This window comes from Suncus etruscus, chromosome 2, assembly GCF_024139225.1.
Source record: "Suncus etruscus isolate mSunEtr1 chromosome 2, mSunEtr1.pri.cur, whole genome shotgun sequence".
Classification (NCBI taxonomy): domain Eukaryota; kingdom Metazoa; phylum Chordata; class Mammalia; order Eulipotyphla; family Soricidae; genus Suncus; species Suncus etruscus.
In genome coordinates, this window is record NC_064849.1 from 21,048,119 (window position 1) to 21,066,443 (window position 18,325).

At 40.9% G+C, this 18,325-nt stretch overlaps 2 protein-coding genes across 2 annotated transcripts in view; one reads left to right on the top strand and one right to left on the bottom strand.

The window, feature by feature from the left end:
- The window catches only part of DNER (delta/notch like EGF repeat containing), a 341,370-nt gene that overhangs the window by 120,694 nt on the left and 202,351 nt on the right, over nucleotides 1-18,325 (top strand). The window lies entirely within an intron of this gene.
- Nucleotides 17,207-18,157, bottom strand: LOC126000988 (serine palmitoyltransferase 1-like). Its single transcript, XM_049768175.1, has 4 exons — nucleotides 18,101-18,157; nucleotides 17,630-17,842; nucleotides 17,434-17,522; nucleotides 17,207-17,354 (listed from the first exon to the last, which is right to left on the bottom strand). Exons 1-4 carry the CDS (start codon nucleotides 18,155-18,157, stop codon nucleotides 17,207-17,209), a joined length of 507 nt encoding a protein of 168 aa, XP_049624132.1.

Consider the following 18,325-nt stretch of genomic DNA (forward strand, 5'->3'; position numbering starts at 1 on the left):
ATGACAATCATGGAATTAGCATACCTCAATTATTAATTTCAGAAAATTTACCAATTCTTTCTTTTTCATCTATAATAGAGTCCCATGTGGAGCATAAAATAGATACCACACAAATTTGAAAGGCAGCTGGGGCCCAGTATATGTGTGTATGTAGGAGGTAGTAGTATTCTGAGGAATGTTGGGCTGGACAAACTCAGCCTGAGCTTCATGGGTTCTTGTGGGCCATGTGAGGCCCAGCTCTATGAGGCTGATGGGCCTAGATGCCTTTCCCACTTGTGTGAGGGCCTTTGCCATGAATTCCCCCATGAGCATGGAGCTGGTGTGGAGAAGTACTGAACTTAATTCTTGAGATCCCATAGAAATGCACATGGGAGAGGTATTTCCTGAGGTTCCACTTTTCACAGTTGTTTTGTATATGGGAGAATTTGGAAAGAAATCTTCCCTACATTGGATATCCCATTTTTAGATAGAAAATGTTTTCTCCTTTAGGACCTCCACACCAGAGACCCTTTTGTTCAGCACCACTAAATGTCTACAGTAATTCCAGAAGCTTTGACAAGTAGAAAAAAAATAATACATCTTCCTGCTTCTGTTGAGTGCATTATGTTATGTTTTACATTCCACTTTATCAATTTTCCTCAATCATTTTACATCAATGAACCCCTTCCAGCTCTTTTTTCTTCTTGTGGTCCCTCTGTCCTACCCATTGTCTTCCTAGTCTTCTACCATGACCCCTTTACATGATTTTCATCTCCAATAGTGTCCTTGGACTGTCCCAAGGCCTACAAGGAGCCATAGGGTTCTTGTTGAAAAATGCTGAATTTTATTGTGCCTATTGGAGTATGAGGCATGCAGGCCTCGAGGATTATCTCCCACAGTCCTACCTCAGGCTGATCATACTCCACAGATGCAGATCAAGACTTGGATCTCTGTGTTTTGTTCAAGATTAAAGGAGTGCTACATTTCTGATGTGCATTATTTTTATGTTTGTAGTGCGCCATTCTCTGCAGTATCTATAAAGTACTATAGAAATACATGTTTTAAAATATGAAGAAAAATATTCAAGATATCCTTGATACGTCTATATTGACGTATACAGGATACAATAAATGCATTGGAGGGTCTGCCTTGAATAGTTCTTTTCAGAGTACTGTAATTTATTGAGAAGTAGTTGTATCTCAGTAAAGATAATAGGAATATGTTATTTCTGTGGTCCACATTAGAGAAATTGGAGAAAATTACTCAGAATCATTATCAGGTGACAGAGCTCTCACTTAAATGGGAAAAAAAATCAGCATTTAGATAGTTCTATATCATTAGGTTGTAACTACTTAAATAAGTTGCATTTATTCCTGAAAACCATGTAATAATCTCTATTCTATAATGCTTATTAGTGTTGTAGATTCTAGACAAAGATATTGCTTCCCTTTCTCTTTCCCTTCCTCCTCCCTTTTTGCTTCTCTCTCTTTTTCTTTTCTTCCTTCCTTTCTCTTTTTCTATTTAATCATTTTTCTGCCCTGATTTTTATTTTTCATAGAGTTGATGTTAAGTTTTGAAAAAGTAATATTGAGCAGGATGGATATTTTATGTTTAGTGTGTTGTGATGTGCAGGTTTTAAAATTGTGTGAGCTTCAGCTGCCTGCTTTTCCTCTTCACTTCTTTTGGTGAGAAAATCCTGGGGTCTTCTGATATTAGTCATCATAGGACCCACAAGCCACCTGCAGTGACCAGACCTTCTGCATTTCACACCCAGATTCTCAAGACAGGAGCCAGGAAGCGAGACTGACCATGGCGAAGATCTGCTTTTATGAGTCATGCTGAAGTAAGGAGATTCTCTGCTGAAGTAAGGCAGACATTAACCTCTGCCTATGATGACATCAGAAACCACCTTCTGGTGGCCCTTGAAAAATATTCAAGTATTTTCAGCACAAGTGCCATTTCCTTAGGGGTGATTCTACTCTCAAAAGGCATCAGCTCTGCTGCTATTCACGGGGAGGAAAAATTAAAAAAAATCTGCAGCACTGGGAGCATAGAGTTGGGAGAGACTATAAGACAGAGTTGAACATCAGTGCCCAAGGAACCACCACTATGTAATGCTTCTCTAGGTGGCTGTGGTTGGACTTAGGTTGGACCTTCAAGACATAACTCTGGTGATCAGTGCTATTGCTGATGCTGATCTTTAGAGACAACAACAGAATCTCCCACTTCATAATAATATCATGTGTGACAAGTAGAGCTTTAGAGGAGTCATTTACCATTGGATTGCGTCATGCTATCAATTATCCAAATCACCCAGGAGAGAAGTGGAGTGGATTTTCTCAAGGAGAAAGGTGCCAGCAGAAAGAGCCTCACATACATCCTAAGCAGAGCCATGGGTGAATCCCCATTAGAAAGAAGAAATAGCATAAAGTATAAGAAAGAAATTACACATCTCAAGCAGAGATTTAGGCAGCTCTAAATTGAGAAATCCTGCATGCTTAGTCTCTATCAAGTTAGTTTTTTAGGTTTTCCCAATCTGCTCCTAAAGTCTTTCCAAAGGTACTGTCAAGGGGAAGCTTGGAAGTCTTCCAAACTTGATGGGTTTCCTTTGATAATATTAGTATGGCTGTTATAGTCTATGCTTATATTCTTAGTTTTAGTGTTGGAATTCTCCTTGTTAGGGGGTCCAGTCAATATTCTGGGTCTGAAGTCTTCATTGTAAAGTTTTTCTGGACTCCTCAGATGCCGCCTGTATTTTGGAGGCCTTTAAATGCTGTTGAACTTGTGTCCAGATAGTGTCTTTTCCTATTCCATTCTACCAGGCATACCTATCTCCTGCTTGCAACATGGTTTAATTTTTATTTTTTATTATTTTTTGCAATTAGAGATAGCAATTAGAGATAACAATACAACAGAGTAGTATTAAGAAAAGTAAACAATCCTTTCTTTTTTTAGTCAATATTCTAGAAAAGTTTCTGGTCTTTTGACCCATCAAGTTTTTATTCCTTATTTATTTTGTTTTTGTTTTTGGGCCATAGCTGCTGTCACTCAGGGGTTACTCCTGGCTCTGTGCTCAGAAATTACTCCTGGTAGGATTAGGGGACATATTGGGAGGCTGGGGATCAAACCTGTGTTGACTGCTTGCGAGGCAAACACCTTACCTACTGTGCTATCCCTCCAGCCCCCTATTCACTATTGCTTTATGAACAGAACTATTTTTCCTATTGGGGAGAATGCACCATGTATTTATCTTTTCATATCACTTGAATTTTACTTTGTGGGGTTTTATTATTGTTATTATGAAATATTGGATTGAGAATCATTAAAAATTAAACTTTGGAAAAAGAATGCTTGTGAATCAGTTTTACATTTAAAATAACCTCTTAAAAGTCTATTAGGCCATTTTTTTTTCAGCAGAAAAACGGTCCAGCTCTTCTACCAAGCTCCAAAAGAAAATAATGATCCCTGTTTCTTCCAAAGGCAGTCTAGTCCTGCCAGATACCTCTGAGACATATTGCAACAGTTTTTTTTTCTCATAATCCATCTTTTCTTTCAGATATTTGTTTTCAAATAAGAATCTGGCTCGTTTTAGTCCCCAACATAAAATTATTTCTTTACTCTCAACTTGCTTTGTCTGGGCCTCAAAGTTGTGCTATTGGTAGCTGTAGGTGGGAATTTAAGACTCAGTGGTTGTGCAGAATGAATGAAACTCTAGTGAGCATTTATTATGTATTATAACACATCAGGGAATTAATATTTATTAGTATACAGCAGGGGTCTCAAATTCACAGCCCGTGGGCCATTTGTGGCCCTCTGTACAACATTTTGTGGCCCGCGTCTGGCCTTCAAATATCACAGTATTCGCTATTATTCGCTTACTGAATAATTGCAATAAAAATTGCATTGGTAAGAAAAAAATCGTATTAAACATTCCCATACCCCGAGCAGTTCCGTTCGGGGTATGCAAATGTTTAATGCAATTTTTTTGTGATTTTTTTCTTAACTAATGCGATTTTTTATTGTGAATATTCAGTAAGCGAAATCCCTTATGTGGCCCTGCCTCACCCCGACTTTGCCTCCTGTGGCCCCCAGGTAAATTGAGTTTGAGACCCCTGGTATACAGAGTTTTGGAAATTTCTGAATGTGCACTGAGATCTACCTAAGTCCAGATACCTCCTAAGACTAAATGAAAATACACACACACACACACACACACTGTCATACTGTAGCTACAAAGTGAACCTTCCTGAAGAAAATGGATGGCACTTGGAGCAGGGGAAAGAACAGTTTTATTTTATGTTAGTGGGCTTAGCTAGGTTCACACCAAAAAGACTGAATTACCTTTTGAGGCTCTTTATACACTTTTTTTTTATTGGGGGTTTGTATTTATAGCTGGAGGAAACAATGTGCCTGGTCAGGGATTACACCTGCCAGAGTGAGTGATAGATTGATTACTCAAACATATCAGGGAAAGATAATACAGAGATTTGGTGAACATAGGAACAAATAGGTCTTGGTGAATATAGGACTGGAGACAGGCTTTCCCTAATTGTAGCTGATACCTAAGATTGTTGATCAAAGGGAAACATAACCAGATACTGTCTTTATTACCGTGGGTCTGCTTCTCTGTAGTTTCTCAGTAATCTGTCCCTTCCCAAGGTTTTGCCTGGGAATTAGTCCTTGTTCTGCAGGGAGATTTTTCTATTTTGAATTTTTTTTCTTGTAGAAAGAACCTGCGTTTGAATTCTGACTATTGTTTGTGGTGTGCGTTATCTTTAGGTTTAGTGATAGTACAGGGACTAAGACAGGTGCCTTAAGTAGATCTCTGGTATGACCTGGCCTCTAAGCACCACCTGGTATAGCCCTGGATGGCCCCAAGCAGTGCTAGGGTATGGTAGTGGTCCCTAGTACTACAGATCCAAAGCAGCATCACATCCTGAGCTTAGATGCTGGTCTGGTTGGCCCAAAATTGCTGAAAGTGGTCCCTCCCCTCATCCTTACCTCAGGATAACTAAGGAGGCTTTCTAAAAACAAATAAAAACATCTCCATAACTAAAGGATATAGTAGTTTTGGTAACTCATAGCCCAGCTATAGAAGGACACTTTGTGCAGTATCTGAGGACTTTTATTGCCCATTTGATTTTCTATACAATACACCCTGGATTTATCTCGGCTCATAAAATGGGTGCGAAGCAGTGATGCCCAGACCAGGGTTGGTTTTTCCAGTTGCGTATTTGACTGTTGGCTTTTGCTTTCCGCAACAGTGCTAGCCCGTGGATGGCTGTACTACTAGAAATGCTCTGTGGTAATTGGGAACACTGTTTGGATTTGATTTCTTCCCTCTACCAGCAAAATGTCTGTTTTTGGAAAGGATATTTATAGCATAAATTATTAATCTGTATTGTATTCAGCGAGATTTCAATTTTTAAATCGCTTTGTTTGCCAAAATCGTTCCCTACAGAGTTGGAGACAATAGAGACACTGATAGTTGGTGTCACGCCTGACTTTTTGCAATGCAAATGCTGTAATGAGGCCACAAAGGGGGTTGAATTTTAAATAGAGTGAAGCAATTATTTAGGCGATTCACTTGTACTTTTGCCATAAATATGCAAATGCAATATAATTTTAGATATTGGGCTCTAATCTTACCTTATAAAAGAAAGCTATGAGCTTGGGTCACTTTAAATGTTTTCATTATAGAGTAACGAGAGATAGCGAAAGCATCAAGGCACTTGTCTTGCACATGGTCAACCCAGATTCAATCCCTGCTACTGCATATGGTCCCCCAGAACTTCAAGGAGTGACTCATGAGCACAGGAATAAGCCCTGAGAACTCTTGAGGATAGCCCAAAAACCAAACAAAAAAGTTCTTTTTTTTCATTAATTCATCCAGTTTTCCCATTCTTCATTCCAGCACATGTGATAATGAAACTAAACGACCAGAGTCCTCAGAATTAGTTATTAACAGAGATGAGATTAGCACAGAAGAACAAAGATAGATGGGTTGGAGCTCATCGTGTCAAATATTGGGTGACATAGGATTTGGACTTAAGGACCAACATTAGGAGCCCATATGTCTCAGCTACATTTGCAAAGTGCCAGAGAGGAAGTCCAGAAGGTGCCAATCAGCCGGGACTTGTAGCTGGCTTCCTGGAGTTGTGATTCTACAGTCTTCGAAGGGCAGCTCTTTTGGTGGATGCCTTCTTGGACTGCTGGTCACCCTAAGTGCCAGGAGTGCAGCAGCTTTGTGCTCAGAGAGTTGTGATGGCTTTCTGCCTGTGTGTCCTTGCAGGCATGGTTGACCCTCTTAAATCCTCTGCCTTCTGTACCTTTTTCTCGCTCTCTGGGACCTGTTATCTCTTTCAGCAGTTAGCCTTCTACCAGACTCTCCCAGAAACTCCATAACATTTGAACCCCAACAATAGACACAGTTTAAGGCTTTGTAGGACAGGTGATACATACAGGTGGTCTATCAGAAGCTTCTCTGGTTAGTCTCTCCAGGCACTCAGATTCCTTCTGATGCTCTTCTACCATCAAATGAAGCAAGAGCGAAGGTGTGAGATGTGACTTTTAACCTCCAGGATGAAGGAGAATAATGTGGATGTGCTGCAGTTTGAGCCTAGTTGTGTGTGTATGTGTGTGTTTGTTTGTTTGTGCGAAGTGGGGGGAGGAAGGATGCTCTGTAATGCCGTTTGTCTCATTTGGCAGCTTGTATCTGACTCATTCACTGTTGCTTTAATTATTAATTATACAGTCCTAGTAGTGTATGAAGTGGATGGATGGTGGGGCCTTTCTCGGCCTGGCCCTTCGCCTGCAGCCCCTTAGGCTTGCAGGTCTGTTGGTATCAGGGTAACTGCAAGGAAATGATCCACAGCAGTCAGATGAAGTTTCGGGAGACATAAAATTTTATTACAAGGCCCTAACCGCCATGTGCATATCTCACTTGGCTTTTAAACTAAGCAGTCTTTTTCCTGTTCCAGCATCCCAGCTGTCTCTGATCTCTCCTTTTGCTGCATTTGCTTTTCCTGCTCCATCTCCCCTCCCTTCTCCCCCAGGCCACTTTAATGACCAACCACAGACCCCTCCCAGCTGTGGGAAGGTCTCATCAATAAGGTAAGATTAGCATTTGACTTTGGGGAGGGGTAACAATTCGCCTTGACAAGGGTCACCAGTTTTATAAGAGAAACAGAGGAGTGCTGGCAGCCAGTGATAGAAGGGTTTCATGCCCTAGAGTTGCCCCATGCAATTTTTCTGTTGTCTGTGAGCACAGCTCTGAGGATGGAGTCCAGCACTGTCATTAAGGGATCTCGCAGAAATATGGTCATCTCTGGACCCTCGTTTCCTTTCAACTTGGGGGTAAAATCTGGCCCACCAGCCTCTTGACAGCAGTGGGGTATCTCAGACTCTGCCTGTCATGGACATTATTTGCTTGTTGCCTTTCTATCCTGGCTAGTTCCACTTTGTCTTTCCTTTGGTTTGTTTACTGCTCTCTGGAAATTTCAGCTCATTGGTTTTCTTAGGACATGAGGTTAGATGAACAGCTAAGCTCATGGATGGGACCAATTTCTTCCATTTGAAGCAATAGCACTTTGGAAAAATTTTGTGTGTTTGTGGAAGGGCCATACCTGGTGGCACTCAGGTGTGGCACTCCTGGCTCTGTGCTCAGAATTACTCCTGGCAGGCTCAGGGAACCATATTGGATGCCAGATATTGAAACAGGGTTGGGGCGTGTAAGGCAAATGCCCTACCCGCTGTGCCATCACTCCGGCCCCACTTTGGAAATTTTTGATGTAAGTCATTTAGAAAGGGAACATGAGGGGAAGTACTTTTATATAAGATATAAGCCAGAAGTCCCCACACTTTTGTGGTCTGTGATGGTTTTAGCATCACACTTGTATTTTCCACATCACAAGTCAAACAGGTAACTAATAGTTCCATTTAAGAAGAAATGCTAAAAGCATTCAGCACAGTAATTTAAGCAGTAGAATCAGACTGTGTCAGGACTGTTACATGAGAGGAAAGGTGACCTCAGCCTAGAACCATCTTAATTCTGTATCCTGGGTAGGCAAGTGAGAGGGAGTTTATAGCTGTGGAGCTATAAACAGAAACTGGCTATACTGATCCAAAAGATTAGTTTTTATTGTTGGGGCACAACTGGCTGTGCACAGGGCTTACTCTTGTCTTCATGCTTATGGGAGGACTCTTGGTAGGACTTGGGGAAATCATATGTGATGCTGTGGATTGAGCCTGGGTCAGCTGTGTGCAAGACAATTGCTCTACCTGCTGTACTTTGCTCTGAACCCAGAGACCAAAAAGATTCTCATTTATCAGATTAAACATCACATGGAGATCTAGAGACTAGAGGAGTGGTAGGATCCGGGAAGCCTAGTTAGCTATGTAAGAAGGAAGGAGGTTCTGGCAGCTAGGTATGTCCTGATGATGTGCATCATAGCTGCCTTGTAGTTGTCTGAAAACATAAGGCACATAATACCCTGATTTTGTTTTGCAATAATCATACTTGTTTAGTAATGGGGTTATATGTCAGTTTCTCAAATCGCTCACTGTCCCCCTCATTCAGTCTCTATTTTTTTTTTTTTTTGTGGATTTTGGGTCACACCTGGCAGTGTTCAGGGGTTATTTCTGGCTCCAGGCTCAGAAATTGCTCCTGGCAGGCATGGGGGACCATATGGGACGCCGGGATTCGAACCGATGACCTCCTGCATGAAAGACAAATGCCTTACCTCCATGCTATCTCTCCGGCCCTAGTCTCTCTTTATTTTAATGTTCACACAGTTCTTGCTTGCTTTGGAGCATAGCAATTGTGGAAAAGCCAGCACTGGCAAGACAGGGTGCCCTCCAAAGGAATATAGTGATTGAACTTTGTTTTTATACTTATTTGAAAAATTATTTAATTATTTATTTTTTGTTTTGGAGCAACACCTGGCTTTTCTCAGGGATTACTCACAGCTTTGTGCTCAGGGATCACTCCTGGCAGGGTGGGACCCTGTGGGGTGCTGGGGATTAAACCTAGGTTGGATGCTTACAAAATAAGCATCTTACCCCTCTGTACTATCTCTTTGGCTCTGTTTTGCTTTTAATGTATTCAGTGAGCCACCTTCATCTAGTATTTGTTCTTTTCCCTCTGCCAGAAATGCAGTTTCCCTTGAGAAAAATAAAATATATACAAAACTTGGTGCTCCTGTGTCTTCATGGTCATGGATCCTGCTTTGGCACTTGGTTTGGGAACTACCAACTGAAACTGGGCAAACATTGCTATGAACCTGGACAGGCTCAGGTTTGGTCAAGGGGCACAAACTTCACGAAAGGACCCGAGCCTGGAGATCAGAACTAGAGTGGTCTGTCTTCCCAGTGTTCAGAAAAACCTCACAGAACCCATGGGCATTCATTCCTGGCATTCTCTGGGGCCCAGGGGCGGCTGTCAGAGCACCAGCTGCAGATACTGCTCTCCTGGGTGATGGGAAAAACCATCTTGATCTCCTGCACAGGGAGCACCATGGTTCACAGCTGGGAACAGGCATCTTGCTGGAGAATCCAAGTAAAATCCTTGCTGTCTTCTCAGTGCAACACTGAGGCTGCAGAAAGGGTTTTCTCTGGCTTCTGCCATATGACTGTGAATCACAGCTGCTGCCTCATCTCTCACATACATGCCTCATTGACCAAGGACACAAGCTCCCTGAGTCTGTAGGATTCAGAATTGGGTAGAATGGGTTTGGTTCAGAAGAGCTGAATTTACAAAGCCTAGCATGGGGCCTAATTTTGTCTAGGATGTGTAGTTGACAGACACGGAATAAAGGTTGGGAGGTTGAATTGTTGATTCTATCATCTATCTATCTATCTATCTATCTATCTATCTATCTATCTATCTATCTATCTATCTATCTATCTATCTATCTATCTATCTATCATCTATCTATCTATCTATCAATCATCTATCATATCTATCTATCTGTCTATCTATGTATCTATCTATGTATCTATCATATCTATCATATCTATCATATCATATCTATCATCTATCTATCTATGTAAAGTAATTTTTGTTTGTTTTGGGATCACATTGGGAGTGCATGGGGGCAATCCCAGTTCTGTGTTCAGGTGCTCTGGGAACCATATAGCGCTGGGGGTAGAGATCGGGGAGGTCACATTTTAGGCAAGTGCCTTAACATCTATACTACTATCTGTCTAGCCTTGTAATTGTTAACATTTTATAAAAATTTCACCGAGTTTATTTTTTGTTTTGAGTATATATAGCCTGATTCAACACTTATTTTATTTTTTTGGTTTTGGCCCACATTGGCTGTGCTCTAGGGTTTGTTTATTTGTTTGTTTTGGTTTATGGGTCACACCCAGCACTGCTCACAGATTACTCCTGGCTCTACACTCAAAAATAGCTCCTGGCAGGCTCAGGGGACCATATGGGATGCTAGGATTCGAACCATCGTCCTTCTGCATGCAAGGCAAATGCCCTACTGCTCTGCTATCTTTCTGGCCTCATGTGCTCTAGGGTTACTCCTGTCTCTGCACCCAGGGATTACTCCTGTGGTGCTTGGGGGGCTATATAGAGTGCTGGGGATCAAATCCAGGTCAGATCTGTGCAAGGCAAACACTATTATATCTCTGACCCCTATTCTGTGTCTATTTTAGCCACAAAGATGAATCTTACTCAAGTACCATTTCCTAAATAATTTATCCCTTCTGCACTCATTTTTACTGCCTTCTGTTTTGTCTATTAACTTGAAAAATATGGTATGTCACTGCAGTTTGTTTGTCCCAACCCTGTACCAGTGCTATCCTGTTGGTAATCGTAGTTTTGGAATACATTAATTTAGCTAGAAATGTTATTTTCCTTCTAATTATCTTGTTTTAATATATGGTCATTTTATCTTTGTTTTGAATTTTTGAAGCAATTAGACAAATTTGAAGAAGGAACAAAAAAGAGAATGTTTTCTTTGAATGATTAATTTTAGCTTACGTTAATAATTTTAGTCCATACTAGCTATACTAATTGCTGATTACAGACAAACTACTAGAGCTCCCTGAGGCTTAGAGATAATAAACAGATAATAGTGTTTGCTGCTTAGGGTCACAATAAAGGTTACAGTGAATGAGTTAATTCCTGAAAATCATTGAGAACCCTGTCTGTGAGTGCTTCTGAACCTTAGCTATTACTTTAGCTTTGATTAATTATTAATGTTCTTTGGTAGTTTTCCTCTTACCAAAGGTATTATCAGGTCAGTTAACCCTATTAATTAATCAGAAAAGTTAGTTTAAATGGAGTCGTTCAAAAGTTTCGGCTATGCCTTAAGCATATTACTTTATCTTAAAATACACAAAGATGGGCTGGAGAGACAACTCAACTGCGTAAGAGCAGCCTTTGTACACAGGAGGCTTGAGTTTACTCCAGCATTAGATGGTTCGCCAGCACCTTTGTTTGTGTCACCCACCCAAAATAGAGTAGAAACCCCATGAAGACTCAGGCAGGAAAGAAAAAAGTTTTCTGGTTCTTTACCTGAAATACCACTCATTGATGGTTGTTGTTGCATGGAGTGTCTGGTTTTGTTTTGGGTTTTTGGACAATATCTGTCCATCTGTAGAATTTACTTCTGGCTCTGAACTCTGGGATCATTCCTGGCAGGGCTTGGAGTACAATATATGGTGTCAGGGAGCAAACCTGGGTCAGCTGCATTCAAGGCAAGTGCCTTACTTAACCCTCATACTATCTCTCAAGCTCAAATTGTGTGCTTCAATTGTAAATGCTTGATAAATGTGTGTGTCTTGAGTATGAGTAAGTCTCATGTGCCTTGGAGTTCCAATGCCACTCCATTCCTCCAGTTCTGCTGACAACATCTTATAGGTTCATTTTTTGGGTTAAGGATTTCCATCAGTGTCATGGGGGACACAGTTGTGAGTCCACAGGATATTCTTCTGGTAGGATCATCCTTGGATACTTCTAGTGCATCAAGAGTCTGAGGAGAGGCCACTGTTGACATTGCCATTCTAGGTCTCTGTTATATTTAGTTCTAGATACCTCACTGCACCCCCACTTTTTCCCCACAGAAAGACAAGGTGGCTCTAAGGCCATTATGTGTAGGCCCTGTCATTGTTCTTTCTTCTCACAGGGCTCAAGCCTACACTTGTCCAAAAAGGATTTCTTGAACCTGAGGTCCTCAGTTTCAGACCTCCCCTCACCCTTGCTGCTTGTGAGGACCCTTCTCTCCTCATTTAGGAAATTGAGGGGGGGGAAGGCTTCTCCTGCTACCCCATTCCCTGTGAAAATTCACCTCTGAATGAAAGTGTTTCATTTGTGTCTTGTATTGGTAAATGGTCTTGGCTGGAGAAGGGAGATGCCCATCTGTTATAGTAGAGCCCGAACTCATGAAAATTTTCATTGGTAAGGTTATTTTCAGTGTGGCTGCAGCATTTACATATATGAGAATAATCTTAGTGTCCATAATTGCTAGACACTAACTTAATTCATATAGTCCAAGTCGATAAGCATTAATGACATGAGATTGCCTTCATTAGCATCCTGCAAGAGTGCAGAAGAGCCTCTGTGCTCTAATTAGTTACTGAAAAACTGTTAATGGTCCAGTTATGCTTTATAGACAATTTTTCAAGTGTTTTGTTTTTGCCTTTCTTATTTCATGCCTTAATTGGAAATACCAAATATTTGTGTGTGTATTTTGGGTACATTAGTATATGTTTTAAAATTGAAGTAACATGAGTTTATAATATTTGTATAGGCTTCAAGTATTTATGTATATATGTATGTATGATTCTTATTATTAGGGCTTAAGGGCTATAACTGGCAGTTCTTGGGACTACTTCATGTACTTTGCTTAGGGGCTATTCAAATGCACAATATTAGAATTGAACATCTCTTCCTTCCCTCCCCACTTGTTCCCCCTCTCCTTTCCTTCCCTTTCCTTCGTGTGCTCAAAACTTCTATCTCTGTGCTTAGAAATCACTCCTGGTGGGCCAGAGATATAGCGCAGCAGTAGGGTGTTAGCCTTGCATGCAGCCAACCAGGAAGGACTCGGTTTGATTCCCAGCATCACATATGGTCTCCCAGCCTGACAGGGATGATTTCTAAGTGCAGAGTTGGGAGTAACCCCTGAGCACTGCTGGGTGTGGCCCCAAAGCCAATTAATCAATAACTTAAAAAATATCACTCCTGGTGTTATTAGAAGACCATATGGAATGCCGGGGATCAAACTTAGGTCAGCTGTGTGAAAGGCAACAAATGCAGCTACCATACTATTTCTCCAGTCCACAATCCTGTTTATCATTCCTTCATTACATTTCCATGCAAGCTAAGCACTATCCAGTAAAAATTTAAAGACTGTCACGGACTTTTCATGGAAAAAACACTAAATGTTTAGTGACTACAGCTAGCCAAACAGAGTTGGCCTTTCCCCTTGGGAGGAGGTGACTAATCTGAGCATATGCAATTCGGGAGGCCCTTGATTTTGCTTTAAAAATAAGTACAATTGCTTCTCGTTATCCATCGCTCATTTTTTGAGTGAATTGAAAATTTTTTCTTCCATAAACTTTTTTTTTTGGGTAAATCTGCTTGTATGAATCCTGCTGATTCTAGCATCTTGTCTCCAGGCTAATGAGTTTGGATGACATGAAGACTTCAGATTTATCTGTAGAGTCACACATTCTTGCCCTTGTCTCCAGAAGCAGATGGGTATTAAAATTAGAGCAGCTCGGGAGCTGGAGGGATACTATAGTGGGTTGCATGTTGCCTTTCTGGGATTGATCCTCAGCATCCCATCCCTGAGCCTGCCAGGAGCAATCCCTGAGCATAGAGCCTGGAGTAAGCCCTGAGCATTGCTAGGCCCCCAAACCAAAAGAAGACAAACAAAAATGAGAGCAGCATTCCCATTTATTGTTAGAATGGCTGCAATGGAAGTCATTGTGCCTTCAGAACAATTATAACAAAAACATGCCAGATTTGTCCAGCAGCCAGGCACACAGGACACACACTGCTTCTTGAAGCCAAGGCTTTTGCCAAATAAGTAATCCCTGGATTCTGCATGCTGTCACCTGGTTTTGTGAGCATCGATGGGCTTCTTGCCCAAGTTTTCCTGCAGATCCTGCCACGGTGCTATCCCCAGCTCTCATCACTTCATCTCATGACTCTGGGTACACTGCGAGAAGGCCATGGATTACTCTCTGGCTCCCTTAGAACAGAAGCCATTTAACCTACATTTCCAGAAGGGTCATAAGCCTTACTTGAAAGGTCATACTGATCATCTGAGTGTGTTGCCATCACTGCCCCCCACTGACAGATGTTTTTATTGACAAACATGGTCATCGGATTACAGTCAAGATATCAAGCACATTGTCAGTGGTTTCCAAAAATTCTTTTGTTAGGAGGGATGAGAAAATGTCATATAGAAATTCAATTTTGGTTTTAGACATTTTAAAGAATGATAAATAAACTATTAGAGGCTTATATTTATAATATTTTTTCAGTGTAAAATTTATAAGCTAAGTGAAGATTCCTTTTAGAAGTTTGGAAGGAAAGAGGATGGGGAAAATAATTGGATCCCTAAGTTCAATAGGCATATGACTCTGTTCTTGCTTATTAGATGAAGAACTTGTCATTCATTAAAAAAAGAACTTTACCAAAAATCACAACCATAGAAGGCATCTGCTCTCCTATGTTCAGTGCAGCTTTATTCACAGCAGCCAAGTGTCACAACAACTCAAGTGTTCGAGAACTGATGAGAAACTAAGGTGTATCTACACAATAAATGCAGCTGCTAGGAAAAATAAAGTCATGAAGTTTGCTTATACATGGATGGTTATGGAGAGTATTATGCTGAGTGAAACAAATCCAAGGGAGAGGTATAGATATAGAATGATCACACTCATTTGTGGAATATAAAAACATTAGTAAGGTAACAATACCCAAAGACAATAGAGATGAAGATCAGGAGGACCAGTCCATGGTAGGAAGCTTGCCACAAATGGTGGGGAAATGCAGTTGAGCAGAGAAGGAGCTACTCTGACAATAATAGTTGGAAATGATCATTGTGGACAAGAACTGGGTACTGAAAGGAGGTAACGTGATACACATGATAGATACCTCTCAGTAACCACATTGAAAACTAATGTTTGAAAGGGATGAGAGACAGACAGAAAGAGCGAGAGACAGACAGACATACAGAGAATCTTTTATAGAGGCTGGCAGAGGAGAGGGTAAGAGGGAAACTGGGGACATTGGTCGCAGGGAATGTGCACTGGTGAAGGGATGGGTGTTGGATATTATATTACTGAAAACCATGAACAACTTTGTAACTATCTCAAGGTGATTCAAAATAAATATTTGAAAAGGTCCTTATAGTTGTTGTTGTTATTATGATTATTTAATTGTACTTTTTTAGGAGGACTACACCAGTGGTTACCACAGGCTACTCTCAGTTGTTACTTCTGACTCTCCTTTCAGAAATCACTCCTGGAAGGCTTGGGGGACTATATGGGATAACCAGGGATTGAACCCAGGCCGGTTTCGGTTTTCTTGTGTAAGACAACCACCATACCCACTGGCTATTGCTCCAGCCCTTTGTAGTAGTATATGAGGCCACATCTGCTAGTGCTTAGGGGTAATTCTAGATCTGTAATCAGGAATCACTCCTGATAGACTTGGAGTCTATAGAATGCTGGTGATCAAATCCAGGTTGGCTCTGTGAAAGGCAAGCTCCCTCTTTGCTATACTATCTCTCCAACCCCAATACTTTTATTTTGAGAAAGAAAATTCTAAGTTTCACAGGAGAACTCTGCTGATTGATTGACATGACAAAGTCATGATCTCTCATGATCTTGATTTGCATTTTTCTATTGACTAGTAAAGTCAAATAACTTCCTTTGTATTTATTGCTCATTTGGAAGCATTTATTTTCAAGAAAGTAAAGATGGACTTTATTATGCATGTTTCAATACCTCAGAAAATAATTCCAGTTCTTACATTTTTTTGGTGAAGATCATGTGCAAGTTTTTTGTTCATTTTTTCCACAAGGTTATTTCCTCACCCTTACGACTGCTCTGCTACCTTAGTTCATGCAAATAATCATTTATTTCATAGATGATCACTTTGTGGGTCACATATATCCTGATTGCATATATCTTAACACATTCCTTGACTAATATTTTTGTACTTTTACTGGGGAACTTTAGTAAGCAGAAGTTCATAATTCTGGTGTCTAATTTATTATTATCCATTTAACTTAGTGCTCTTTGTGTCCTGTTAATTAAATTTTGTGTCCTGTTTAAAGTCATAGGCTGGTGTTTTTTTTTTTTTTTCTGTTACTGTTTTGAGAAATCCTCTTATTTGTGGAACTTTGATTTTTAGATCTGCAGTTTACTTCCAGTTTATGTTTGAGTGTGCTATGAAGGAAGGCTTCTTTAACCCACTCCCCCCTGATATCAATGCATTGAAAATCACACTGCTGTATTCTAGAAATGAAGTGTCCTCATTGAAGTATTACATTTTTAGTTGGTCTGGTCCACTATACTTGGTACTTTGTTACAGTTTTAAAAGTACTGATTTCTCATCCCCAGAGAGCTATTAAAGGAGTTAAGGCACTTGCCTTACACACAGCCATCCTATTTATAGCTATAGCACTGCATATAATCCTCCAAGCACTGCATTTTTTGTTGTTGTTGCTTTGTTTTTGGGTCATACCTGGTGGCACTCAGGGGTTAGTCCTGGCTCTCAGAAATCGCTCCTGGCAGGCATGGCATCCCATATGGGATGCCAGGATTCGAACCACTGTCTGTTCTGGATCAGCTTTGGGCAAGGCAAATGCCTTACTGCTGTGCTATATCTTTGGCCCTCCAGGCATTATTTCTGAGCAGAGCCCTGGCACAGTTGGGTATGGCCCAACCTCACACCTGCCCCAATCATTGCTTTTTAGTAGAGCAAAATTTCCCACATTATTCTTTTTTTTTTTAATGAATAAAACTTTTATTTATTTAGCAATCTGAAGAGTCCAAGTTGATAAAATAAGTTCAAGGATGGGGGAGAAGGGTATATTTTAGAAAATAATTCAGAATGAACTCTTCTTTTAAGCTGTATTTCTAAAGCTTATTTCCTTACTTCTTTACTTCTGTTCTTCCTTTCTCTTTCCTCCGAATTTTCTTTTTTTTTCTCTTGGTGTGGCTTCGGTCGTAGTGGACTTCACTTATTTCCTCCTCAGTAAGATCTTCTACTACAACTGAAAGACATGGAAGGACTGTCATTCTCATGGTACAACTGAGACTGTACAAATGTGCCATAAAATCCTCGAGGTCCGCACGTCCCTACGCCATACTTCTTTAGAGATGTCAAAGCTGCTGCTTTTTGTTTTATTTCTGAGCCACAACCAGCAGTGCTCAAGGTTATTCCTGGCTCTGTGCTCAGCAATTCCAATGATGAGCTTGACTCTAGGGTTATCCAACAATCCAAGAAAATTAAATGAGGCAAAGTTTACACACTTTTTTCCATTCACCACAATTTTGTGACTTGGAGGCTCCAAGGAGTGTCCCCTCGACACCCAGATGACTCAGCGACAGCAGCAACCTGCTTGCAGGTCAGGATGCTCCGCATCTGATGGTGATTGATAAAACTGGAGGACGCTCCACATTGACCTGAAAGGATGTTGTAGTTGAGAGCAGGATGGTCTTTGGAAACAGGAACAACAAGAGGTTCTAGTTGCCACTCTTCAATTAATTCTTCCTTTTCCTTGAGTGTAAGGTCAGATCGTTCTTTTAATTTGTACATTTTAGAAAAAAGAAGTCTGATTATCCAGAGTATCAGAATTCCTTCCAAAATAAGATGGTAAGCAGGAGCAGGACAGAGCTTCCTGCATTGCCCTTTAATGGTGAGGCGAAACGAGAAGATGCTCCACATCATGACCTCAATGCAGGACATGCAGATTCCAGGATCTGGAGCCTAGAGTTTGTCTTATGCCAGGAAACTTCAGGGGTAGGATCTCCTTGCACTTAGGCCAAGGTCATTTCTTTCCATGCTTCTCATACCTTGGTGGGCTAATGCAAACAACCACCGCCACTCCAACGCTGTCTTCACTGTGCTCCCTTGACTCCAATCCTCGTAGAGAGCCTGAACCATCTCCACCAATCCCCACTGCTCCTCGGTAGCCGCCATAGTCAGCCGCTGCGGCTTCCTTCGCCAGGGAGGGTCGCACACATGTCGCCCCCACATTATTCTTATTCCAGGATGTATGAACTGTTTGGGATTATTTTACACCAGAACAAAATAAAACTCAATGATTTTATGGAACTTGAGTTGAATCTTTTGATTACTTTAGGGAAA